General features: G+C 36.4%; 2 protein-coding genes across 2 annotated transcripts in view; both read left to right on the top strand.

Moving 5' to 3' along the window:
• The window catches only part of LOC132698180 (transcriptional activator cubitus interruptus), a 121,293-nt gene extending 109,782 nt beyond the window's left edge, over positions 1 to 11,511 (top strand). Inside the window, exons 9-12 of the mRNA XM_060664112.1 lie at positions 1,754 to 2,446; positions 4,294 to 4,500; positions 5,619 to 6,766; positions 10,067 to 11,511. Of these exons, the coding sequence (XP_060520095.1) occupies positions 1,754 to 2,446; positions 4,294 to 4,500; positions 5,619 to 6,766; positions 10,067 to 10,607 (2,589 nt within the window). The 3' untranslated portion in view covers positions 10,608 to 11,511. The remainder of the gene's footprint in view (positions 1 to 1,753; positions 2,447 to 4,293; positions 4,501 to 5,618; positions 6,767 to 10,066) is intronic.
• A 2,632-nt stretch (positions 11,512 to 14,143) lies between these two features.
• Positions 14,144 to 22,437, top strand: part of LOC132697949 (protein spitz-like) — a 151,212-nt gene continuing 142,918 nt past the window's right edge. Inside the window, exon 1 of the mRNA XM_060663740.1 lies at positions 14,144 to 14,388. The gene's annotated coding sequence lies outside the window, so the exon portion shown is untranslated. The remainder of the gene's footprint in view (positions 14,389 to 22,437) is intronic.

Genomic DNA, 22,437 nt, shown 5'->3' with positions numbered 1-22,437 from the left:
CGTTCCCTCATACCTAAAGGCCATCTTTCGTAAGTACTTCTTAGGATGCTTAATTGAACGACGTACGGTTGGACCCAAACCGCTATGGATATACAGAGTGTTGACTTGTAAGTGTGTTCGAATTCGTAAATTTTTTTATTCGTTAAAGATATGCAAAGTGGAATATTTTTTGTACAAATTGAAAGTGCACTTCGAAATTCGTATTTTGACTAGTTTTGAGGTCGCCTCTATAGCTTTTCCAATCAAATTTTGAAAATTTCTCAATTGAATATGGAGAATATGAATGTAAAATAAGACCTTAAAAATATTACGGATTCGCATACAAATCTAAGTATAGGCACTCTGTTTGTACGGTTAGTGGCAAGTTTCCAAGCCATAATGGCAAAAAAACAAAAGGAAAATTTAATTTTAACTTTTGAATACCTGTGTTACCTCTTTTATATTCTTTTAGTTAGTGCTCATAATATTTTTGGAGTAAGACTGTTCATGTAAATAGTCTAGTTTTCCATATAAGCATAAAAAAGTGCCCCTACTTTTACATAAGCATAAATTAATGTTATACAGAAAAAAAAGTAGATATAAATGTGGGTCCAGATGCTTCCGAGATACGGGGTGTGCCACTTAAAAAATTTTTTTGGGCATTTATTTTTTTGGCATTTGACTGGGAACAAAAACTTTTTAAAAAATCTGTTCTTTTTTTGCATCATTTCGACACCAAAATTTTCAAAATCTCATCAAAATCAAGTCGGCATTATTGAAAATTCTGACAATTTACAAATGGAGAAAAAGTTGATATGTTTCTGATACACGGGGAATAATGGGGAAAATTATGATAATTTTTTTATAAATGAAGAAACGGAAATCAATGTTGTGTGGATAAGTCAACGTAAATCCCTCTGCGTCGCTAAGGGAAGTGACATTAGAACTAGGCATCTCAAGAGAATCTGTGAGGAGAATTAAAAAAGAAAACACGGCTACCATCCATTTAAGTATAACCTTCATCGGCGTCTTTATGAAGTTGACTTGTAAGAAGACTTCGACATTGTAAATGGCTGTTAGATAAACGTGACAAGAATATTAATTTCGTTAACTTAATTTAATTATTCGTCCCGGACAGTTTGAAGAACGTACTTTCGTACTTATTTAATTTATTATTATTTATTTATTTATTAAATGAATGTGATTTGTGTCAATGTAAAAGTTGTCATACAGTGTACCACAGTACCAGTACCACTTTCAAATCGGTACTACCGACATTGTTGAGGTTTTATTTTCTAACGGATTTTCAAAATATTGTGTTGGTTTGAAAAGAAAAAAAGATATTTACTTATCTGGTTTTTCCTTTCCTGTGAGCTTATTTTTTAACGGATTTTGCCTCCTAGACACGATTTTCAAAAATTAAATAAAAATTAAAAAAAAAAACAATAAAAAATGAGAAAATCCATCGTATTTTGCGTAGAACGATCTCCTGAATCCAAAAATGCAAAAAATACAGGTTGTGCCAATTACATATTGTATGGGCATCAGCCTATATTAACCATTCCAAATTACAAATCGCCATCTCAAGCCGTTTAAAAGTCATAGGGTGTTCCCACTTTCTTGTGTCACCCGGTATAGTAGCCAAGTTCTAAATAAACAGCTATTCAATTCTATAACTCTCGCGTTTGGACTCGAAACTTGCCGCTAATCATCCGACACGATTTGGTTCCCGCCCGCGCCCCAACCTCGTCTAACCGTCACGCCCCCCTCTCAGAAACCGTACGTCTGCAAGGCCCCGGGCTGTACCAAGCGCTACACCGACCCGAGCTCGCTGCGCAAACACGTCAAAACCGTCCACGGCGCAGAATTCTACGCGAGCAAGAAACACAAGGGCGGTCCGGACCATAGCGGCGACGACGGACCCGCGGGTTTGGATTCGAGTCCGCGTAGCGAAGACACCCAGAGCCACAAAACCGCGAGCCTCAGCAGTCCGAGCATTAAATCCGAATCGGACGCCAATTCGCCCGGCCAAGTGCAACAAGGTAGCCCTCTGGGGGCTACTCAACTAGCCGGTGGTGGTTTCGGGGATGATTTCGCGACGGACGGAGGGACCCTGCAGAGGACGGAAGAAGAAGAATGGACTTACGACGCGGAAGACTTGGAGATCGACGAGTTGCCGGTAGTGCTACGGGCCATGGTCGGCGGCGGCGTGGCTGCCAGCGAGAGGGTTACTCCTCGTTTGAGGATGAAACCCGCGGCGAGACCCAAGGGGCCGATCGTTAACGCGCAACGGAAAATCGCCGATCTCAACACGAGAATCACGAACCTGAAGATGGAAGGCGGCGCGCAGCCGCAGGTGGTCAATACCCAGGCTCAGATTCGGAAAGACAGCAGTTCCACGGTGAGCTCGTACTACGGGAGCATGAGGAGCGCCGACATGAGCCGCAAGAGCAGTGTCGCTTCGCAGGTATAAAAACCATAACCATAAATTCTCATAAAAATCATAAAGGAAACCCACCAAATGATATTTTATAAAAAATTCTCAAGTTTTCTGTAGAAACTGGTGCCAACTAAATATCCGTCTCTAAATTTTGACAATGTTTTTTTTTTGTTTTCAAATTTTAAATTGTGTAATTTCGTTCTAATTTAATATTAATGCAAAATGAGAAAATGTGAATGAAATCGCTTAGAAGCAAATCAAATCAAAAAGAATTTGAATGAAAATGATTATTCTCTAATATTTGACACGGCAGCCTATTTGCAATTGATATTTTCCAAACTTCATATACTCTGTCTGCACCAAAAATTATTTACGTTTTTTGAATAAAGCGCGCCCAGCGCGCAGTTAGATCATGCTAAGAGTCAAACTTTAAACTTAAATTATTAGACTACTTAATTAGGAGAAAAGTGTTTTTATGAATTATTAAAAATGATACACTTTCAATTTCAATAAGTTCAATTCTTTATGCGTAATTAACCTTCGGAATGCTTGAATTGATACACAGTTTGCATGAGTTTCGGAGCTAATTTTGCTGCCATCTGTAGACGAGTGGCCGAACTTTCGTTAGCGAGTCGGTCCTTTTAACCTTGAAATTATAAAATCTGTTCTGGGACCAGGGCTGATACAGAGCTTAGGGTTTCCTTTTAAGCATGTCATAATCAAGTTTTATTCGTTAGTGATGATTCGAGGTTAGCGCCAAAATTTCCCGGCCTGACATAGATGCAGTTCCAGTATCACGATAAAACTTTGTCTTGTTTTAAATATATATCTTAGTAGGCTGCGAAAAATAAATTGAAGTCTTGCGTCAAATAGTTTTTTATTGACACCATTTTAAACAAGACGTGTCCGAAAAAATATCGCAAATAACCCAAGTTGAGTACAGAGCAGTCCTAAAGTTTTTGAACTAAGCTTTCTTATACAAGTGTTCGTCGAATGCATGATCATTTATGTATAAGGTTAGTGCGAGATGGGTTCCTAAAAATCTTTCTGCTATTCAAAAACAACGCCCTGTCGAGTGTGCGCGGCCTTTTTTGGAACTCTGTGGGTCGGAACCGAAGCCTGTGATAGAAAACATTGTGACGGGAGATGAAACTATGGTTCTCCCTTATGACCAAAAAAGGAATCAATGGAGTGACGTCGTAAGGGCACCTCCAAAAAAATTCAGAGTCCGCCAGTCAACATAAAAGGTGATGGCCACGATCTTTTGGAATTGTGAAGGAATTCTTTTGATAGATTTTAAAGAAACTGATACCACTGTCAATGGTAAATATTACGCAACATTATTACATAAATTGCGAGACTGCAGACGTGTAAAACGTCGAGGAAAACTGACCAGAGGCGTGCGTCTTTTGTACGATAATGCACCGGTCCATACTGCTGGTGTTGCTAAAGATGCCATTTTAGAGTGTGGATTCCAACAGATAGATCATCCTCCCTATAGTCCAGATATGGCCCCCAGGCTGTTTTAGCTTATATTGCAGACAAAGCACAAGAATATTTTTTTAAAGGGATTGAGTTGTTAATAAAGAGACGTAATAAGTGTGTTGAAGTTAAGGGGGATTATATTGACAAATAATAAAAAAATGTTACTCTACTTTGTTTCTTTCATATTCAGGACGTCAAATTTTGGCGCTTCCCTCGTAATTAGTCAAAAAGGCAGCAAGAAATTCATTTATTTTCCTATTTCTCATAAATGTAAAAAATGTTTTTCTTTTCCCAAAAGAAGTCAAGATTTAGTATAGCCCTGTGCCATTCTTGTAAGTGCTATCCGATGTTTACTTCCACCTAAAACTTGGCTGTGGTTTGGCTTTTAGGTGTCTGGCATGAGAACCGGCATAGGTCCTGGCTCTTTTTACGATCCCATTTCTGCGGGAAGCTCTCGGCGCTCCAGCCAATTATCTACAGCCACTACGGGAGGCGCTTGCGTGCCACCCCCACCACCGTCTCATCTTCTGGCTGGCCAACTACAGAAATTGCAAAATCTACCTGGCGCCACCCCGTCAAATAATTTAGTGCTGCAGGTAAGTACTGAGTGTTTTAGTTCATTTGTATTCAAAAGTGGAATATAGTTTAAAAACTAATCAACAGCACCCATTGAAGCAATGCTTCAATTTTAAGCGGTATTAAAAAGTTCTATCTATATCTATTTATCTATATCCGTAATTCTGAAACGTCATGGACGCTCTCCCTTTATAGCGTATTTCATCCTTAAAAAAAGTTTATGTTTATATTTTTTTGAGTACAAGGAAGTTAAAAAACGGGTTTTCGTTATTTTATTTGGTTGATTGTTTGATATAGGTCCACAACGCTATAGAAACATATTCCTGCAATGCGTAGGACCAACATCAGAAGTGGGATGTATGAGAGAGATTAAGTTATTTGTGTTATTTCTGTGTTTATGTGTATGTGTTTTTTTTTTAAATTTATTTATAGTAATAAACTTTTTGTTTCCTGTCATGCAGATTTAAAGAATCGTTTTTTGTGAAATTCCGATGTTTTTCCATTTGGTTAATTTATATGCAACATAGTAATTTTTTTTCACATGAAGAAACTGACATTGCGCTTATTTAACTTTTAATGTTTTAATGTTGTTGTTAATGTTTTTGCTAGAAATTTCAACATATCTGAAGCAGTTTCAACGAAAATCAGGAAAACCCATTTTTTTTTTAATTTATACAAACGATTGAGGAATTCATTGATAATTTTTTTAAAAAATCGTCCTTCTTGTTATGAAACATCTTGTTTTTATGCATTACAGACCTTTACCAGAGAAAATATCGATAGCAGTTTCGATGAAAATAATGTAAAACCTTTTTTTTTTATTTCAACATCCTGTACATCGATTTCAACTTTTTTTCATAAAATCGTTCAAGCATATCTTATTATAGTCCCATGCGTTATTCTATAACTTTATTTGCCAATTAGTAAAAAATCACTAATCTTTTTTAAAACCCCAGTGGAAAGTACCATATTTTATACCTTTGTAACGACTCTCCCTAATTGCAGAAGTTATTTGCAGAACTTTTCTGCTTCAAACCCCATTACATCCTGTGTAACTATTGATGTAACCCTTACGACCAAACTCCCTAAACGCCGCCCCGCAGTATCATCCCCTTCGTGACTGGAGTCCTGCTTCCAGACGCAAAACGCGAACTTGCAACAAACCGCCATGCAGCAGTCGTGGCTGTCCGGTATGGTCGCGCAGTCCGCAACCAGCACCGAGGGTAGACGCATGTCTGAACCTTGCCACACCATCAGCGACCGCAAAAGTCCCCAACCTCGACCGGCGTCGGTGACATTATCGCCGCTCAGGGGTACCGTGAACTCGTCCGACCTCCACCCCAACCAAGCGGTCGTGTTGGACGAAGTGGCCGAAGGAGAGATGGTCGAAAACAAACTGGTCATTCCCGACGAGATGCTCATCTACTTGAACCAAGTGGCCGACACCCACACCGCCGGCGACCTGACCGCCATGAGTTGGTCGGAGACGGTCGCCCAGAACGTAGCGGACAAGCCTTTACCGAGCCCGGCGAGTTTCTGCAAAGTATTGTCGCCCATCAATCAGCTGCTGCCTTCTCCCAATCCGCCCGACCATCTGATGATGTCGCCTACACCGTCGAATCAACCGGGGATGATCGGCTCTCCTATGGCTGCCAACCAATTGCCAATGGCGACCAATCAGATGATGCCTTCTCCGTCGACGAATTACCAAGTGATGCCGTCACCGCCGTCGATGTACGGCGACATGCAGACCATCCACTCGCCGGCCAATCAAGCGATGGCGTCGCCGGCCTCGAATATGAACCAAATGGTTTCGTCACCCGTTTCGGTGAGATGCCAGTCGCAGTTGCTGTCTCCCGGGAACACCGTGCACTCGATGCCGAGTCCGGGTACCCGGATGGTACCCCAAAACTGTTCCACCGGCCAGATGAAACCGATGAACCACCAGCAGTGCCTCAATCGGGCGCCGAACCACAACAATTGCTACGACGGGATGAACTGGTGTCAGAATAACGTCCCCGTGGTCGGGCAGCAGTTTGGCGGGAACCAGCACGCGGGCGGGTGCGGTTTCCAGCAGGCCTACACGAGTCAGTGCCAGAACCAGATGCAGATGAGCGGCGGGTACGTGACTGCGGGAGTGACGAGCAACTGCGTGAATCACCACGCGGGTTACCAGCCGTGCAACGTGAACGGGTACGGCAGCAACGCGTGTCATCCCAACACCAAGCCGATGTCGGGCAACTTTAACGGGAATTGCGGGAACTACCAGCCGATGGGCAATCCCGGGTGAGTTACCAGACGACAGACAACACAGGGTAAAGGTGGGATAGATGCCCCACTTTTTGTAAGCTGACTATATAACTTTTTTTTTAAAGCACTATTTGTAACAGCTATAGTCCTTATACTTACTATCTACTCTATCTACTAAAAAAACTTATTGTTTGAGGATATACGCCTACTGTATGGGGTAGACATGAGTATAGATGCCCTACAATGGGATAGATGTCTCCGTAATAAAAAAAAATCGTAAAAAATTAAATAAAATGTTTATTTGCTTTCTTAGTTGCACAATAATATATTATGAGGTTTTCTTATCCAAATATACCGTAAAACCAAAGTAAATGGCACTTTTGTAGGAACAAATGGCTCGGTCTTTCAATCATTCTTTGGGTAAACTTAACAACGTCTATTAAAAATTATTTAAAACTTTACGGAACTAAATTTAGGAATAATAAAACTTAAAACAAATCCGTCCCTTAGGACTTCTTTGGACAAAAAACAAAGCTTCCTTCTTAAAAAAAAAAAAACTAACAGTAATCAAAATTTTCAAATAATCAACAAATATAGAGATACTGTTTACTTTGGCCAGGTTACTTATTCTTTGAATTCACTTTGGCCAGGTTAGCTTTTAGAGCTGCAAGCTTCTTCTTGTGTCCACATCTATTACAGTAATCGCCATAGAGAGTGCAATCTTCGTGTAACCAGAGTTTACACATCAGGCACCGAATCCAGTCCGCCGTGGACTTGGTACTTGCATAGTCATCGAAACATTCTCTGCATTGAGTATTTTCTTTGTTAGATTTAGTCTGGTCAGATTCTGATAAACTGGAAAGTCTATTTTCCTACAAAGTTGCATATTAACTAGATAGGTTATTTTAAAAAATCTTACCTATAGCCTAAGTACCTGTGAATAAGTCATGCTTCTAAGGGCGTCTATACTCAGTCAATAGTGGGGCCTCTATCCTTTTTATTAGGGATAGACGCCCCAGCAAATAAATAAAAATACTTAAATAATTTCGTAATTTTATAAACACACCATAAATATAAATGATACGTACCATTTAAATAACAATACGCACTTAAAACTTACCTTCGAAAACGAAAGTTCTGAACACGTCAAAATGTCACTGTCACAAGAATCATGCCAGCGCGGTAAAATTTTGCAACGTTTTTTTAACTCTAGCGGCGACACGTGCAGTCCTGTCGAAACGCGTGCGCAGACTGTGCTGTGCGGGGCGAGGTTTGTCCGAGGAATTTGGTTTTAAATTCTCTTTTTTTAAGGTGCGGCGTCTACCCTCCAAGGGCGTCTATCCCGCTTTTACCCTACAAAAATAAACGAACCTCTCGTGTAAATTGTACTGGGCAACGTGGAGAGTATGAAAGTGGTTTCACCTAAATTGTTTGAGTATTTTCGCAAACTGACTTATCGAGTTATGACGAACTGTTTGCTTAATAGGTTTGCACACGAGTCGATTGATTCTTCTAACTCTAAGGAAATTAAGGATACTCCTCGCATATCGTATTTTAACCGTAAGACACCATGATAATTTAAAGGCTGAATCCAGCAAAAATACTGTTTATAATAGTTACGTCTGTACTCGAAAACGCTAACTCCAAAGATTTAGTGTATAATGTTTACTCCAGTCAGTAATCTTTCAATCAATACGACTTTCAACAATCAACGTGGCCATTGACAGTTTCATCAATTAAATGGAAGGTTATGGCTCTTCTTTTTGTCTTTTAATGTAGACGTAAATATGAAAGTCATTTGACTTCACCACTAGGACCACAAAAGTGTTCATTTTTCGTAACTTTATTACCTCAAATTAACCCATATTATCCCAAGCATAAAAAAAATAAAAAAAAGCTTTTTTTGCTCTGAAAGTATTTATTTTGTTGCACTTAAGAATGCATGTGTCAAGGTTTACTGCACAAGGCACAAACTAATACTAAAGAACACGCTAATTGTTAGATGTTTATTCTACATACGCTGACTTGTCTAGACTTGCAATAACAAAGTTTTGTTTCACAGATAAAACCATTGGTGCATTCAGGCACCAGTAAATATTTTCAAAAAATATAGAATAATCAATATAGTACTTCCAATGTATGTTTTCTACGATGTAATCTACATGCTATAGACTTAAGAAAGATGGTAATACAAATTTGAAATTTATGTACCGCTTTTGTTAACTTTTGAAGACATATATAAGATCTTTCGTTTACATATAAATTAGCGATTTCTACAGTTTTATGTCCTTTAGTAGTGATAATAGTAAAATTTGTAAATGGATGTGCAAAAATATTTCCTGGATGTGGCAAATAAAATCATAGATTAGGTGGTGCATTAACGCACCACTGGGATTCTTTTGTTTGCATCCTAGAAAAAAATATTCAAATCTTAAATCTAATTCTTCATTCACTCGAAACCCTTGAATTTGATACTCAACTTCTCTGGATTTCGATGGTACTAAATTGTGCTGCCATGTGGTAAACCTTGCCTTACCGAGTTACAAACCTGTAGCTTTGACCTTGACACGATATAATCTGCCCCTGGACAAGACAATGTTTGTTATAATCAAACGAAAATACTCTTTATAACGGTGGCGTCTGTGTTAGAAAAAAATAGTTAGTATAAAACGGTTGTCCGTGCTAGAAAATCTTTCAGTCATTAAGACGGTCAACAATCAACATGGCCCTTGACAGTTTTATCAATTAAATGGAATCTTTCAGTTTGGTTATGGCGTTATGGCTCTTCTTTTAAATATGAAAGACAGTACTCCAGGTAGATAATTTCAGTGGCATACTTGTTCCTAGACCTACGTTTTATTCAGAAGTCTTTACGGACTTATTTGTTGTAATTTTTATAGTTAAATCATTATTACTCTTAGCATTTCACCTTATCTATTATTTTACCATTAAAATATGTGATGTCAATACAATAACAGCTGTATATCAAAGTCGTAAACATTGAAAAGTTTTTTTCGGACAACTTTACAGCTTACTTTTGTTTTGTGTATATACATCATATTTAATTTACTTTTATCAACAGAGAGGTAGATAGTTAGATCTTTCAAGACAAAAAATTATATATGTAGACATATCACGTAACTTAATAGTACAGGGAATAAAAAATAGATTCGTATGTATAAAGCACAGAACAACCATTGTATCACAATCAATGCGCAAGCAAAGTAAATTTAAAATAAAACTAGGACTTTTATTTTTAATATGTTCTCCGTATAAAAATTCCGTTCTTTCCGGATGTCTCCCGAATTTCTTTTACTCTACGGCCCATCTTTGCAGGTATTGCGTGCCCAACAGGGTCAATCCTCTGCCATCGCCAGCGATGGCTACGACGGCCCCGTCCGACATCATGAGTCAGCCGCAAGCGGCTCAGATGAGCCGACCGTGCGGCCACTACAACCAGGATTGTTATCCCTTTCAGCAACAATTCAACCAGTGCAATTCGAACCACAACAACCAGTGCGGTGCGAACCCCGCAGCCTGCGGCAACTGCAGGAAGATAAAGTTCGGCCAAACTCAACCTAACAACGGTTTCAACGATAACGAGGTGCAGTGCAAAGACATCAGCCAGTCGGAAATGAATCAGAACGGAAACAACGCCACAGTAACGCTCGGCATGAGAGAAGACGCGTATCAGAGGACTTTGGAATACGTTCAGAACTGTCAGTCGTGGGTTTCCAATTCGGATATGGTGACGAGTACCACCCATCCTCTCGGAAAGTGTACCGACCCCTCTAATCCCAACATGGTAGTAAACGACATGACTTCTTCGTTGAGTTCACTATTGGAGGAGAACAGGTACTTGCAGATGATTCAGTAGTCAAGAGCGTAAGATAAAATCTTTCGGGGGACTGTTTCTTGTGTCAAAATGTCAAATTTGCATCCAAAGTGCAGGGGGTTAGTTTTACTTTCGATTTTGGTTAGTTAAAGTGTCACTCAATTACGTCATCGTAACAATCCTTATGGTTTCTGTATAGTTTAGGTTATGGATAGAGCTATAAGCTCATCCATCACGAGGATTGTTCCATTCGTTATGTTTTTCACCCAGGCATTTAAGGTATCGCTTTGAATAGCGCGCCTCTAGCGGTAATTTTATGAAGCTAAGATACAATGCGGATTTCACACCTATTACGAGTCTGTCAACGGATATCGGGATGGATATCTTTTTTAACCGCCGCAAAAGAAAAAATGTAGGCAAAAAAATTTGGTGCCAATCAGGTACATTTTTGATTGTCAAAATTTATTTATAGAACCGCAAAACAAGCAATTCCAGCAAAAAAATATACGAAAAGATAAAGATTGCAGTTACAATATTTTTTTGACATGTACGTTTAGCAGGCAGTGTGGATTATTATCAAATATGTGTTTTACCTCAATATTTGGATTTTTTTTAACATCCGTCGGCTTTATTTAGAGGTAGTTCGGCATATTAAAAAAATTATTGCGCACCGTTTTTTTCTTCTTGAATATTTTTCCATAAATGCTTAGTTTTTTCAAGTTATAAACGCTTTAATACTGTAAACTGCTGAGTAAAGGTTCCCATACATATTATATTACTTGTTTCTCAAAGCGTCAGCAATTTGTCTGTATAAAACCACGGTGCGAACCACGTCGCTAGCTTTTTTGTCATCTCGCTTGAATAAAGTTTTTTAAAAAATCAAATTCGTTTTCCACGACGAAAACTGGCGCAGTCGGTAGGATTTTGGTTATATTGATTAAACATCGGTCTTTGCATAAATGGGTAAGGTCTTGGATTAAAATGATGTCTTTGGATCATCGGGTTTATTCTTTGAATATTCGGGAAGTTTTGTCTTTGATTATTTTGGAAATGTGGTCTTGGAATATTCTGAAAATAAGGTCTTGTTTGGAAATTATTTTGAAATCTCGGGGGGTTAAAATTATTAAAACTTGGTCGAAATGTTGGCGGTTGAAATGGGCTAGTAAAATTTTGTGGAGCTAATGGGTAATTAATTGGGTATTGACCTAATAGAGGTTTTGGTTTATTTTGCATTGCAACAGGTGTAGTTTTGGTTGAAATATCAACACGATTTTTATAAGCGATAAAATTTTCTTCTTCTAACGAGAACGACATGGCTTCTTCGAGAGATTTTGGATTTCTTAAACGTACAACTAACTGCATATGGTAATTAAGACCGTTTATAAATGTTTTTAAAATTAGATCTTCAAATTGGATAATTTTTAGAGTTTTTATATTGATATCTTCGCATGTAGAGTTAATTTTTGAAAATAAAATACTACGGGCATCTTGCAAGCGTAAACCAAAATTATGCGCACTTTCGCTACTATTGGGTTTCATTGAAATTATATCCTGTAAAAGACAATCAACTGATCTTTGATCGGAGAACGTTGCCAGAAGGGCTGTTTTAATTTTTAACCAACTATCGAGTTCAGAACGAGAAGCTATTAAATCAGCTGCTCTACCAATTAATTTACTAATTATTGTATCGATTAAACAAACATTTATTGAAGCATTTGGGTTATTTACATTTTGATGATTAGTTAGAAAATTTTCGCAGATTCTAATAAAACGATTTATTTGTTTAGGATTGCCGTCGAAATGAGGGATGTTATCCGCTTGGTACCTAACTAATTGAAGATTCACCGTATCCGGCATTGTGCTTAAATTAATGTCAGAATCGGAATCGGAATCAAATGATGTATTAAAATTATCGACAGAAGCTACTCTAGGTTTTAACTCTAATGTTTCAAAACGAGGAATTAATCTTTCCAGTTTGAATCAGAAAAATATTTACAAAAGAAAAACTTACATTAACAGTGAGAGAACGACGATTTTCATTCTTGGTTGTTTCGTTTCTTAATCTAGTTTTCCAATAGGATGAGCGATGCTTGTCTCTTCCCTGGGCTACGTATGAAATTCGGACGATTTTTGTTCCTTATTTCGCACCAATAGGGTTGTGGACGATGCTTGTTCCTTCCCCTGGCCAATTGAGCACTTTGCACCCACTTGAACAGTTTTTTGTGTTGTTCGGATTTGATTGAGAGAGACCAAACAGTGTCGATTTTGGAATGCTTGTTTCACGGAAATCCTACCGGCTGCGCCAGTTTTCGTCGTGGAAAACGAATTTGATTTTTTAAAAAAAATTATTTAAGCGAGATGACAAAAAAGCTAGCGACGTGGTTCGCACCGTGGTTTTATACAGACAAATTGCTGACGCTTTGAGAAACAAGTAATATAATATTTATGGGAACCTTTACTCAGCAGTTTACAGTATTAAAGCGTTTATAACTCTCATGAGGATAATTTTGGAGTTAAAAGCTTGGTTTTTCAGAGTGTAATAATCTGATTTGTTGAACATTACATCATGATTATTGTGTAAATAGATAAAGTTCCCATACATCGGCATTTGTTTTCGATGAAATTGTTTTCAGATCGTTTTAACATTTGTACATAAAATTATATTAAATTTATTTGTTGTTTACTGCTCTAATGTATAAATGTGTAAATTGTGATATTACCTAGCAAAAATTTTTGCAATATTTATATAAAAATGGCTTTAACATTTTGTAAATCTATATATCATAGTTCCGTTTATATTAATTTGTATAACATTTTTTTAATTTATGTTTAAATATGGGGGTCTGTTGTGATCTCATTTTAGTATGTGTTAAGGTGTTTTTATACTGCCATGTTCATATATGTCTCTTTTTATTCCAACAATTACAACGATCTGTAAAAATTTACTCTTAAGTTTTGTATTTGCTATGAAAATAAAGATACCAACGCTTAAAAAGTAATGGGTTTTCCTTTTTCATGTAAGACCTACTAAAATGAAGTCCTGTCCAGCTTAATAAAATTTTACTCCCGTTGAATTAACAATGAACACACAGTTTTCTCCTTTTACATAAATAAAAAAGAACCTTTAAGGATAAAAAACGAAACAGACCACTTGGCTTGGTAGAGATGCTTATTTGCATCTAGATACGCATGCGCGACATGCCGATTTTAACCAAGTCTCATGATTCAGTGGTTAAGTTAGTTATGCTATGCCTCTTTTTGCGTCTGCTGCTAGCGACATCTCATAACAGCCACTCATAGTTCACGAGTCGATTTACAGGAAGCAGTATGTTATAATTCAGTTTATTCTTTTACGTTCGGCCATGTTAGCACAGATGTCGCCATTTGACTCAACGCTATTACAGTTTTAGGAATTTACATCTACTTTCAAATAGCTTTTTAGATTTTTTTTCCTCCCGAACGAAGAACTTTTTAGCGTACTTTTTTTGGTCATGTGAATTTTGCGGCACTTCAATTTCACTCCCACGAATTTCGTGCTTTCCGCATTAATTGAATGAAGAGGGCGCTGGAGCAGTAAAGAGTTTAGAAAAAGATGGCGAGGTTATATTTACTTTGTGAAATTTGCCTAAACTTTCTTAAACAAACGTACTGAAATTCAAATAATTTTGAAACTGGTGCGCGTTACCTCATCGAACGAGTAGACGAACTTTCGAAGTAAGTGCCGTTTTTCTGTGTTAACTGCCGCGGCGCGTATAAACATTATAACTTTGTGTAAAAGTGTCAGAAGTAATTAACAGTTTGATTTTTGCCTGAAATTTATGTGGTAAGTTATTGTTTTTTTTTAAATGCGCAAAGTTATTACGGAGTTTAGTTTACATTAAGTACGAGTGTGCACGTGTAAATTGGGACGTCCACTTTTTATTTTGGTTTGGGATCTACATCATGCCTAAGAGGACAGCGTACTGGTAACTACCGTGAATTTTATCGGTAACTTTTCTTAGTGGCGTTCAATCTCGTCCCATCTAATTAGAAACGTCGACAATATTCTCTTGGTTTTTAACAACTGTGCACCCAAGGTACAATCGTCCAGACCACGCGACAGGTGTGCACGGAAGGTACGCTACACCGACCGCACGCCAGGGCCGCTGTAACATTATTTTAAAAATGGTCTCTCGGATTTACCGTAATCACAATTACGCCAGTTCAAGTTCACTTACACCTAAACCGGAGCTTTTATATTGTTAATGGTCGACCAAACTTGAAGCGGTTTATCGCGCGTACTTCTCCCGTCTATTTCGTGGTCGCCCGAATAATTTTCGTTTTGAAATTCCCTGCAATTTGTCTTTCGCGTGTCTGGTTGATGGTCCCACTGATAATTGCGATCCGCGACACGCCACTGGAGTCCCGTTTGCGCTGGAAGGGACTACCTCAAGGATAGTGGGCCCGTTTTTGCGTCTGGCCGGCCACTCCACGTTTCTGTCAAATAAAACTGAAATATTTTGCGCGTTTCCTGCGTGTACATGATGGGGTAGAATTTGCACGCGATATTTCTGCATGACATCATCGTCTGGCCCCTTTTCTGGAACTTTACTGCTCAATTCTTGATTCCTGAATAATACAAGGGGTTGTGGTCAGTAGAGCTTGTCGGGCGTCTCCTTTCAACTGCTACGATCTGCCCTCTGGCATACCTAACGATATTATTTTTATGTTCTAAATATCAACTATGAAATAAGTTGAATATAATTCTAATTAAGGTGCATTTATAATCTAGGTACAATAAATTAGTAAATATACTGAAGCTCAACTTACGTTCAAAATTTTATATTTGTTTTTAGCACTTTTTATTTAATATTTTGCACCGGAAACCATGTAATTTGTAATTAATGTTTGAAAAATTTGGCGAACAGGTACAAAAACTTAAAAGCCACAGAGATCTACTTTACTTTGCAAATAAGGAGAATCTCCAATTTACAAAACATAAATGAACTTGTCTGTGTCTCCAAAAAAGTGATTTGACGATCAAAATGGATTTTTTAAAATACGGCATAATGTTTTAATAATTATAGTGTATTTTTCAGAGGACCCTTAAAATTCTAACAAAAACAAGGAACAATGAAGGAAACTGAGGCCCAAAAACTAATATTTTTGCATAAAATTTTACGGACTGACGGATCTTGTCATACAACAGCACCCAATAGAAAAAAAATGCATTATCGGTGTACACGAAATCCAGGAAAGAAGAAAGTTGTCTGCCCTATAGTTACCAAGAGGATTATATCAGATATAGAATAGTGTATGGATGATATGACACTGAAAGGAACTGCGGAAATTATTTGACAAACACGCTACAATGATATGACCAGCTAACAGCTCTTACGGTTCTTTAATAAATAAAATTAATTTTACTAGGCAAGAAAACATTAATATAATAAAAGCGGGAATTTGAACTGAAACAATATAAATACCATCAATAAAACAACCATCATGTCAAAAAACTAACTTGATTTTGCTTGATTTTGGATTAAATTAACAAAATTTAATCCAAAAAAAGGTTCAGATTTTGACAAACTGTGAAAATTTGATAATTTTTTGTTCTAATTAGGAGTAAACCACTCCTAAAATCTAGTGTATCAGTTCTGTGAAATCTTTGCTATCTGTGAAATCTGTGTGAAATCCTGACGCACTTCTTAAGTGTTGTTAGTGTTCTAAACACGTTCCATTAAGTCATCTTGAAATAAGAAACTTTATGACTGAATTCCATTAGAACAATAATTTGTTTATCTATTATGAATTCATATTACTGTCATTGTGGCTTTTTGTAATTATTTTCTCTATTCATGTAAACTCGATATTTTATAGAACATTTTGGAAATATCATTTTAAATTTAAATTTCAATGTAATATGACTTCTGAAAATACTGTTTTCCATAATATAATAATAATAATAATATAATATAATATGAAATATAATAATTCCATAATTTTATATATATATATATATATATTTATATATATATATATATATATATATATATATATATATATATATATATATATATATATATATATATATATATATATATATATATATATATATATATATATATATATTGTTCATTAGGGGTTTTGGTTAGTTTGCTGAAGAAAAGAAATTAAGATTAAATCTCGTTTTCAAGTTTTCAACCAATAACAAGTCATTTCACAGCAACCAATAACAGGTTTCTGTTTAGATGGACATTTTTAAGGCAATACTTTTCATAGTATTTTGTGATTATATAAAAATATGCCTTAAATATTTTAGAAAAACTAGTTACGTGTGTGTGGCGATAACCATTTAGAAAGCAATTGCCCTCTGCCCTACTAGAGCCACCATAGTATCTAATAGCTATATAAATTTTGCAGATAATCTTTTGTTTTTTTTTTCAAATCCGCGAAATCCGTAAAGTCCTTTAAAATTCTTGGTATTTGTTTTGTTTTTCTAAATAATTGCAGTTTGTAACAATACTAAATTCATTTCATTGAGGTAAACATTTACGAATCAATTTTGCACATTGTCTGTGATGCGGGTGCTGTAATAAGTTATTTAGCACACATTTTGATATTTCTGGTATTTAGAGAAGTTTCGCATTTTTTTGTTTAAAAATAAATAAATAAATGAATACATGTATAATGTAACAAATTATTGAAATTTGCTCTAATATGATAAGGATCGTCAACTGAAGAAGTAAAAGAAAAATATAAATAAATATCCAAAATAAAATATTATTATTTGGATAAAAAACTAATATTTGAGTAATAATAGTTAGAATATATAAAGTTATGGTAGATAAAAATTTTATAATTATATCTCCGAATTTATTCTAATATTCTGGTGTAACTAAAGGATTGACAGAAGTAAAACTGCTCAAGTCTCTCAAGATAAAGATATCATTGAGAATAGTATCAATATCCCCAATCAATCTTTAAGATTGTAATAACAGTGGAATTGAATTTTATATAATCTAAATATTATCTAAATCCCAATGGACCTGTATTAAACAAATAATTAAGAAGGAATTTGGTCAAGGAAAGAAACTTCACCTACTCTTTGTAGATCTGCCTAGGGCCTAGAGTCGTAAAATGATGGAAGGCCTTAAAAAACACACTAATTACCTAAACTCTGTACAGCAAAAGTCAAAGTAAGCAATGCATTATCAAAAGGATTCATAGTCATCAAAGGACTAGGACAAACCTGCTGCATCTCAAGCACATTGTTTAAAACATACACAGAACATGCATTAAAAAACTGGAACCAGAAAGTTAATACAGTAAAGCGCAAAGTATGGAGATCTGGAACTTGATGGCAATGTAACTGTCAAGGAAGTGGGTGAATACAGAGTATCATGTACAGACGAAGGAAAGGACAGAACGGAAGGTCAAGCCAGAGTTACATAATGAATATAGACAATGACGGAAAAAGACAACGGAAATGGACGTTTTAAGAAGATCTGGATGTTAAGACTAGAACATAAAACAAACGGCTACGTAAGACAAATCGAATTTTTCGAAAGTATCTATGCTCGTATAAAAATTTTATATCTCCGTAACGGTGGGTCCTATAGGATCGCCGTTGGTACTGAAATCATCACCGTAAAAAAAAAAAATTTTTTTTCTGTCCTTTGGTTTTTCCTGAATAACTTTCGAACCGTTGGAGCTACGAAATTGAAAATTGCCTCCTTTTTAACCCTCCACACGATACATCCATCTTTTTTTCGCGATTTTCGACTGTTTTCTGAACATTGCTATGAAGTGTCCGAAATTTGAAGCAATTGACTTCATATTTGGCACGTATATGCAGTTTTATCCTGTGACGGAACCTATTGAACATGGGGGGCTGGGGGTCGGGAAGTATTTAAAAAAAAAATAAAAATCGCGTATGCAAGGGTCTACAAAAATACCGTTTTTCAAAAACCGTTTACAATACCGAAAAAATTCTTGAACCAGAAGACGCAGAGAATACAGCTGAACTTTTATTCTTGACAATTTTTCATTATTGAAAATTGGCAGTAATTTCAAATCTGTGTTAGATGTTAGTTTCTTTTACATGACGACATGGTCCATATAGACCGCTAAAACTTTTCTATTTAAGGTTTTTAAGTATTGCACAGGGTGTTCGTGATATTCCGTGCAATATTAAAAAACATTATAAGTGCCCCAAATTTGCAGTTACAGGCTTGGGAGAGAACTAGAAGTCTGGACCATCAATAACGCGAAGTTTTTTTTTTTTCATTTTTTTTTTGTTATTTTGGCATCCAGAAAAATCATCTTTTCCACCAAAACCATTCATCGGATCCTAAAAATTTTACAACCCTAATACGTGGGCGGTATAACTTTTGTTTCACGCGTATTTTCGATTATGTAAAAGGTGTTTTAGTTATTTACAAAAATCTAAGTGATCCTGAAAATTGTAAATCAAAATTCTTACCGAAAATAGTTAATCCGTTCAAACAGTGTTATAGGTCGTATCAAGGACTGCAATTGTGGTATTTAAGGTTTTCGTCTATCACATACGCTGTTCGAGATATTTGAAAGACTCCAAATGAAAATCAGCATTTCTCGCCCTCAATCCAGACGCGATGACGTCATGTACTCCCACCACGTACTCCATAGGAAAAATTAGATACTAATTAGATACTGCTACTGGGGGCTAACGAGGTCCAGGGCTATATCCTCTATTTCGAACATTGTTGGAATTATATACAGGGTACGTCGTTTGTGGGCAAAAAATTCTAATTGATCCTAGAAATTTCAGGTTTTGTGGGTGAATTATTGGCGATAAACGAAAAACTTCTAAAGATGTGATAATTTGATATGGACAGTATAGTTTAAGGTTTGGTCTATAATACAGGGGAGATATTTGAAAAAAGATGTAATTGCAATTACCAGTATAAATTTTAATATATACCGAAGTTTGCCGTAACTTTGAAGTTCGACGAGATGTGAAGGACACTTTATACAGGGTGTATTCACAATAAAGTACATCGATTTTGCGAAAGTTCCATAGTGGTCGATATAAAAACAATGCGTCACTCTAGGACAACAATAAGCGAAGCGCCTTCTTTTTAAAATAAAAAGTTGATTCACGCTACTTGAGACGAACTTGCCCCTTCCAGCGACGATTTTTCGAAAGCAATCTTGTTTTTATCCCAGCCTCGTTGTCGCACCTTGCGCGGGCAGGGGGGGGGAATAAAACGGTCCGGTAATCCGGAACGGCGGAATAGAAACTCATTATTCATAATTTAAGAGATATTAACCCGGGCGTGCTAAAAAATAAGCGGTCTGTGGTTGCGCTCGCGACCACAAGCAGATGCCCCACAATCACGGAGCGATCGTGTTGAGGCGACGCGACGGCACATCTGCTCGGCCCCCCTTTTATCCCTTAATCCGCGCACAAGTTCCGACCATTACGACGAGTTTATCGGTTTGTGGAAAAAATAAATGCAAGAAAGAATTAACGAATTCTATCAATCGATTACAGAGCCTTTCTAAGTGGGATGTCAACCAACGCCGTATAAATCAGATCTCACTGTCTTAATCGAAAATCAAAATATTACAATGTAAGTGATAATGCATAAGTGCGCTCTTCCATGTAACGACAAGAACAACAGCACTTAAACAACAATTGACAACAATATACATCGTAAATACAAGAAATAGACACACATCATAAACTCATAAATTACTCGCGGGCCTAAGAAACGATATTAACGCTTTTTTAAAGAACTTTATTGTGGGGAGGCTAGCTAAAAGATCTCTGGAAAGTTTACCGAAGTGTGTCTATGAATATCATTTCCTCCGCAAAGTTCATCAAACAAGTACGACGGGGTCTTATTGGAGTTTGGTAGAAAAAGAAAGGTTGCTAACTGAACTTTATAACTGTCCTCCGGCTTGAGCCAAACCCGGATCAGAGAGGCACTGTGAAATATGGTCATACTTTCTGAGATTGTAATTAAAACGAATACAAGTATTCTGAAGTCCTTGGAGTCTCTTCTTATCTCAATTAAGTATAGCCGAACTAACTTATCACCGACTTTAAGTTTGACTTCTTTACTCAGAACATGTTTATGAATATACAATGTTTTGTTAGTATTCAATAAGAGGTTATGAGCCGCCGACATCTCAGAAATAATTTTTAGATCTAAATTTATTTTGGTAGCAACATTTAAAGCTTCACTAGCAACAAAAATAAAACTGAGTATCTTCGGCGTATTGACGAGTTTAACAAAGTTTAAGAAAAGTAGAGAAGTCAGCTAGGTCCCAGAATGCTCCCCTGCGGAACACCGCTGTCCTGAATGACTATTTTCTATATCTCTGACAAAGAAAATTTTTAAAAATTTTTAAAGAATGAAAGAAGCTAAGAGAAGGAAATGATTGAAGGTGCCGAACGCTTTGCGATAATCCAAGAGTATTAATTTAGTTTAATTTGGAATCCGCTGCTCTCAATGAATCATCAGTAACTTATTATTATAGATTATTATATTGATATATAAAACGCCCTAAATATTATCTTCCATTGCTGCATAATAGTTGTCGCCTATTACATATTTAATTTCTACAATACTGGGGTATTATAGCTAGAGGTAAATCACGCGTGAAATCTGCGAAATCTTTGTTATCTGTGAAATCCGTGCCAAATGTAATTATTAAATAAATATTTTTTAGTTATTTGTAAATGTGGGACTACTGGGATGCAGTGTATTAATAAAAAAATGTATTTTATTTATTTCGAGTCTAAAGTAAATAAAAAAAAATAAAAATAAAAATAGAATCTTTAATTTACTTTAATTATTTTTATTTTAACACTGACGCTGAGACTACTCATGACATTTTTTTAAACGTTTTAACATAGCGTGTTTTTGAAAAAATATATATTTACAATTTTAATTATTTGCAATTTATTAATTATTTTTCGAAATCGGTAAAATTTGTAAAATTCCTTAAAAATTGCATGCAATCCCTGAAATCCTCGAAATCTTTGTGAACTCAGTGAATTTCTGAAATGCTATGGTTGTGTGAAATCTGGCGATTCAATTTTGAGTGGTGATTTGCCCTTCGGCTTAATCTAGCAAGACCAGTTCTGTTGGTCTGCAAAAATGTCGTTGACTGGTTAACTAAGATGATCAGACAAAAGTTTCCTCAACGTTGTTTTAGGCTTCTGATTTTGTTTTTTAATAATTCCGATCAACATTATAATATTTATTTATTAATCACTCGATCAGTTCGTGCCAAATAAAAGTTTATTCGCCAACTACGTAATGCTAATACTTTTGATGGAATTTCGTACCTTGCCAAATACCAAGCAATCATTTACAAGGATTGGTAACCGAAAACGAAGCTATCTATAATTTTGTCTATTATATAGTCGGATAAACAAATTCGGGAAAATGTATGGGTACAATTATTGGTAATTAAAAATGGCCTGGTACTCCAATTTGCACGTATTTACATCTAACTGCCTGTACAATGTTGCACATAAAACGCGCCCATTAAAATAAACCTTTTTAAGACTTTGCGCTAGAGGAGTCATATTTGATTGCTCGCGTGCGATAAGAGTTCGGAGCGGTTTTTAGGGACCTAACATACATAAATAAATAGTTATTTGCGTATCTGGTGCGCGAAATGCCACACTACTTCGGTGATCGAGGACTGTTTTTCTTTTAACAAGGCGCAGCCAAAAAGAACCATTTTATATTATATTTTAACAACATCAAAATAATGCGCAATTTTGCGCAACCCAATATTTTTTCCACATTTTGTAAATATCTTATCTCTAATCTGATTTTGCGCAGCAAAAACCGTATGACCTTCGAAAATTTCAAAATTTCTCCCCGAC

The sequence above is a fragment of the Cylas formicarius genome, unplaced genomic scaffold, assembly GCF_029955315.1.
Source record: "Cylas formicarius isolate icCylForm1 unplaced genomic scaffold, icCylForm1.1 PGA_scaffold_2__14_contigs__length_35257938, whole genome shotgun sequence".
In the NCBI taxonomy this organism is placed as follows: domain Eukaryota; kingdom Metazoa; phylum Arthropoda; class Insecta; order Coleoptera; family Brentidae; genus Cylas; species Cylas formicarius.
This window is presented reverse-complemented; position numbering and strand designations above follow the sequence as displayed.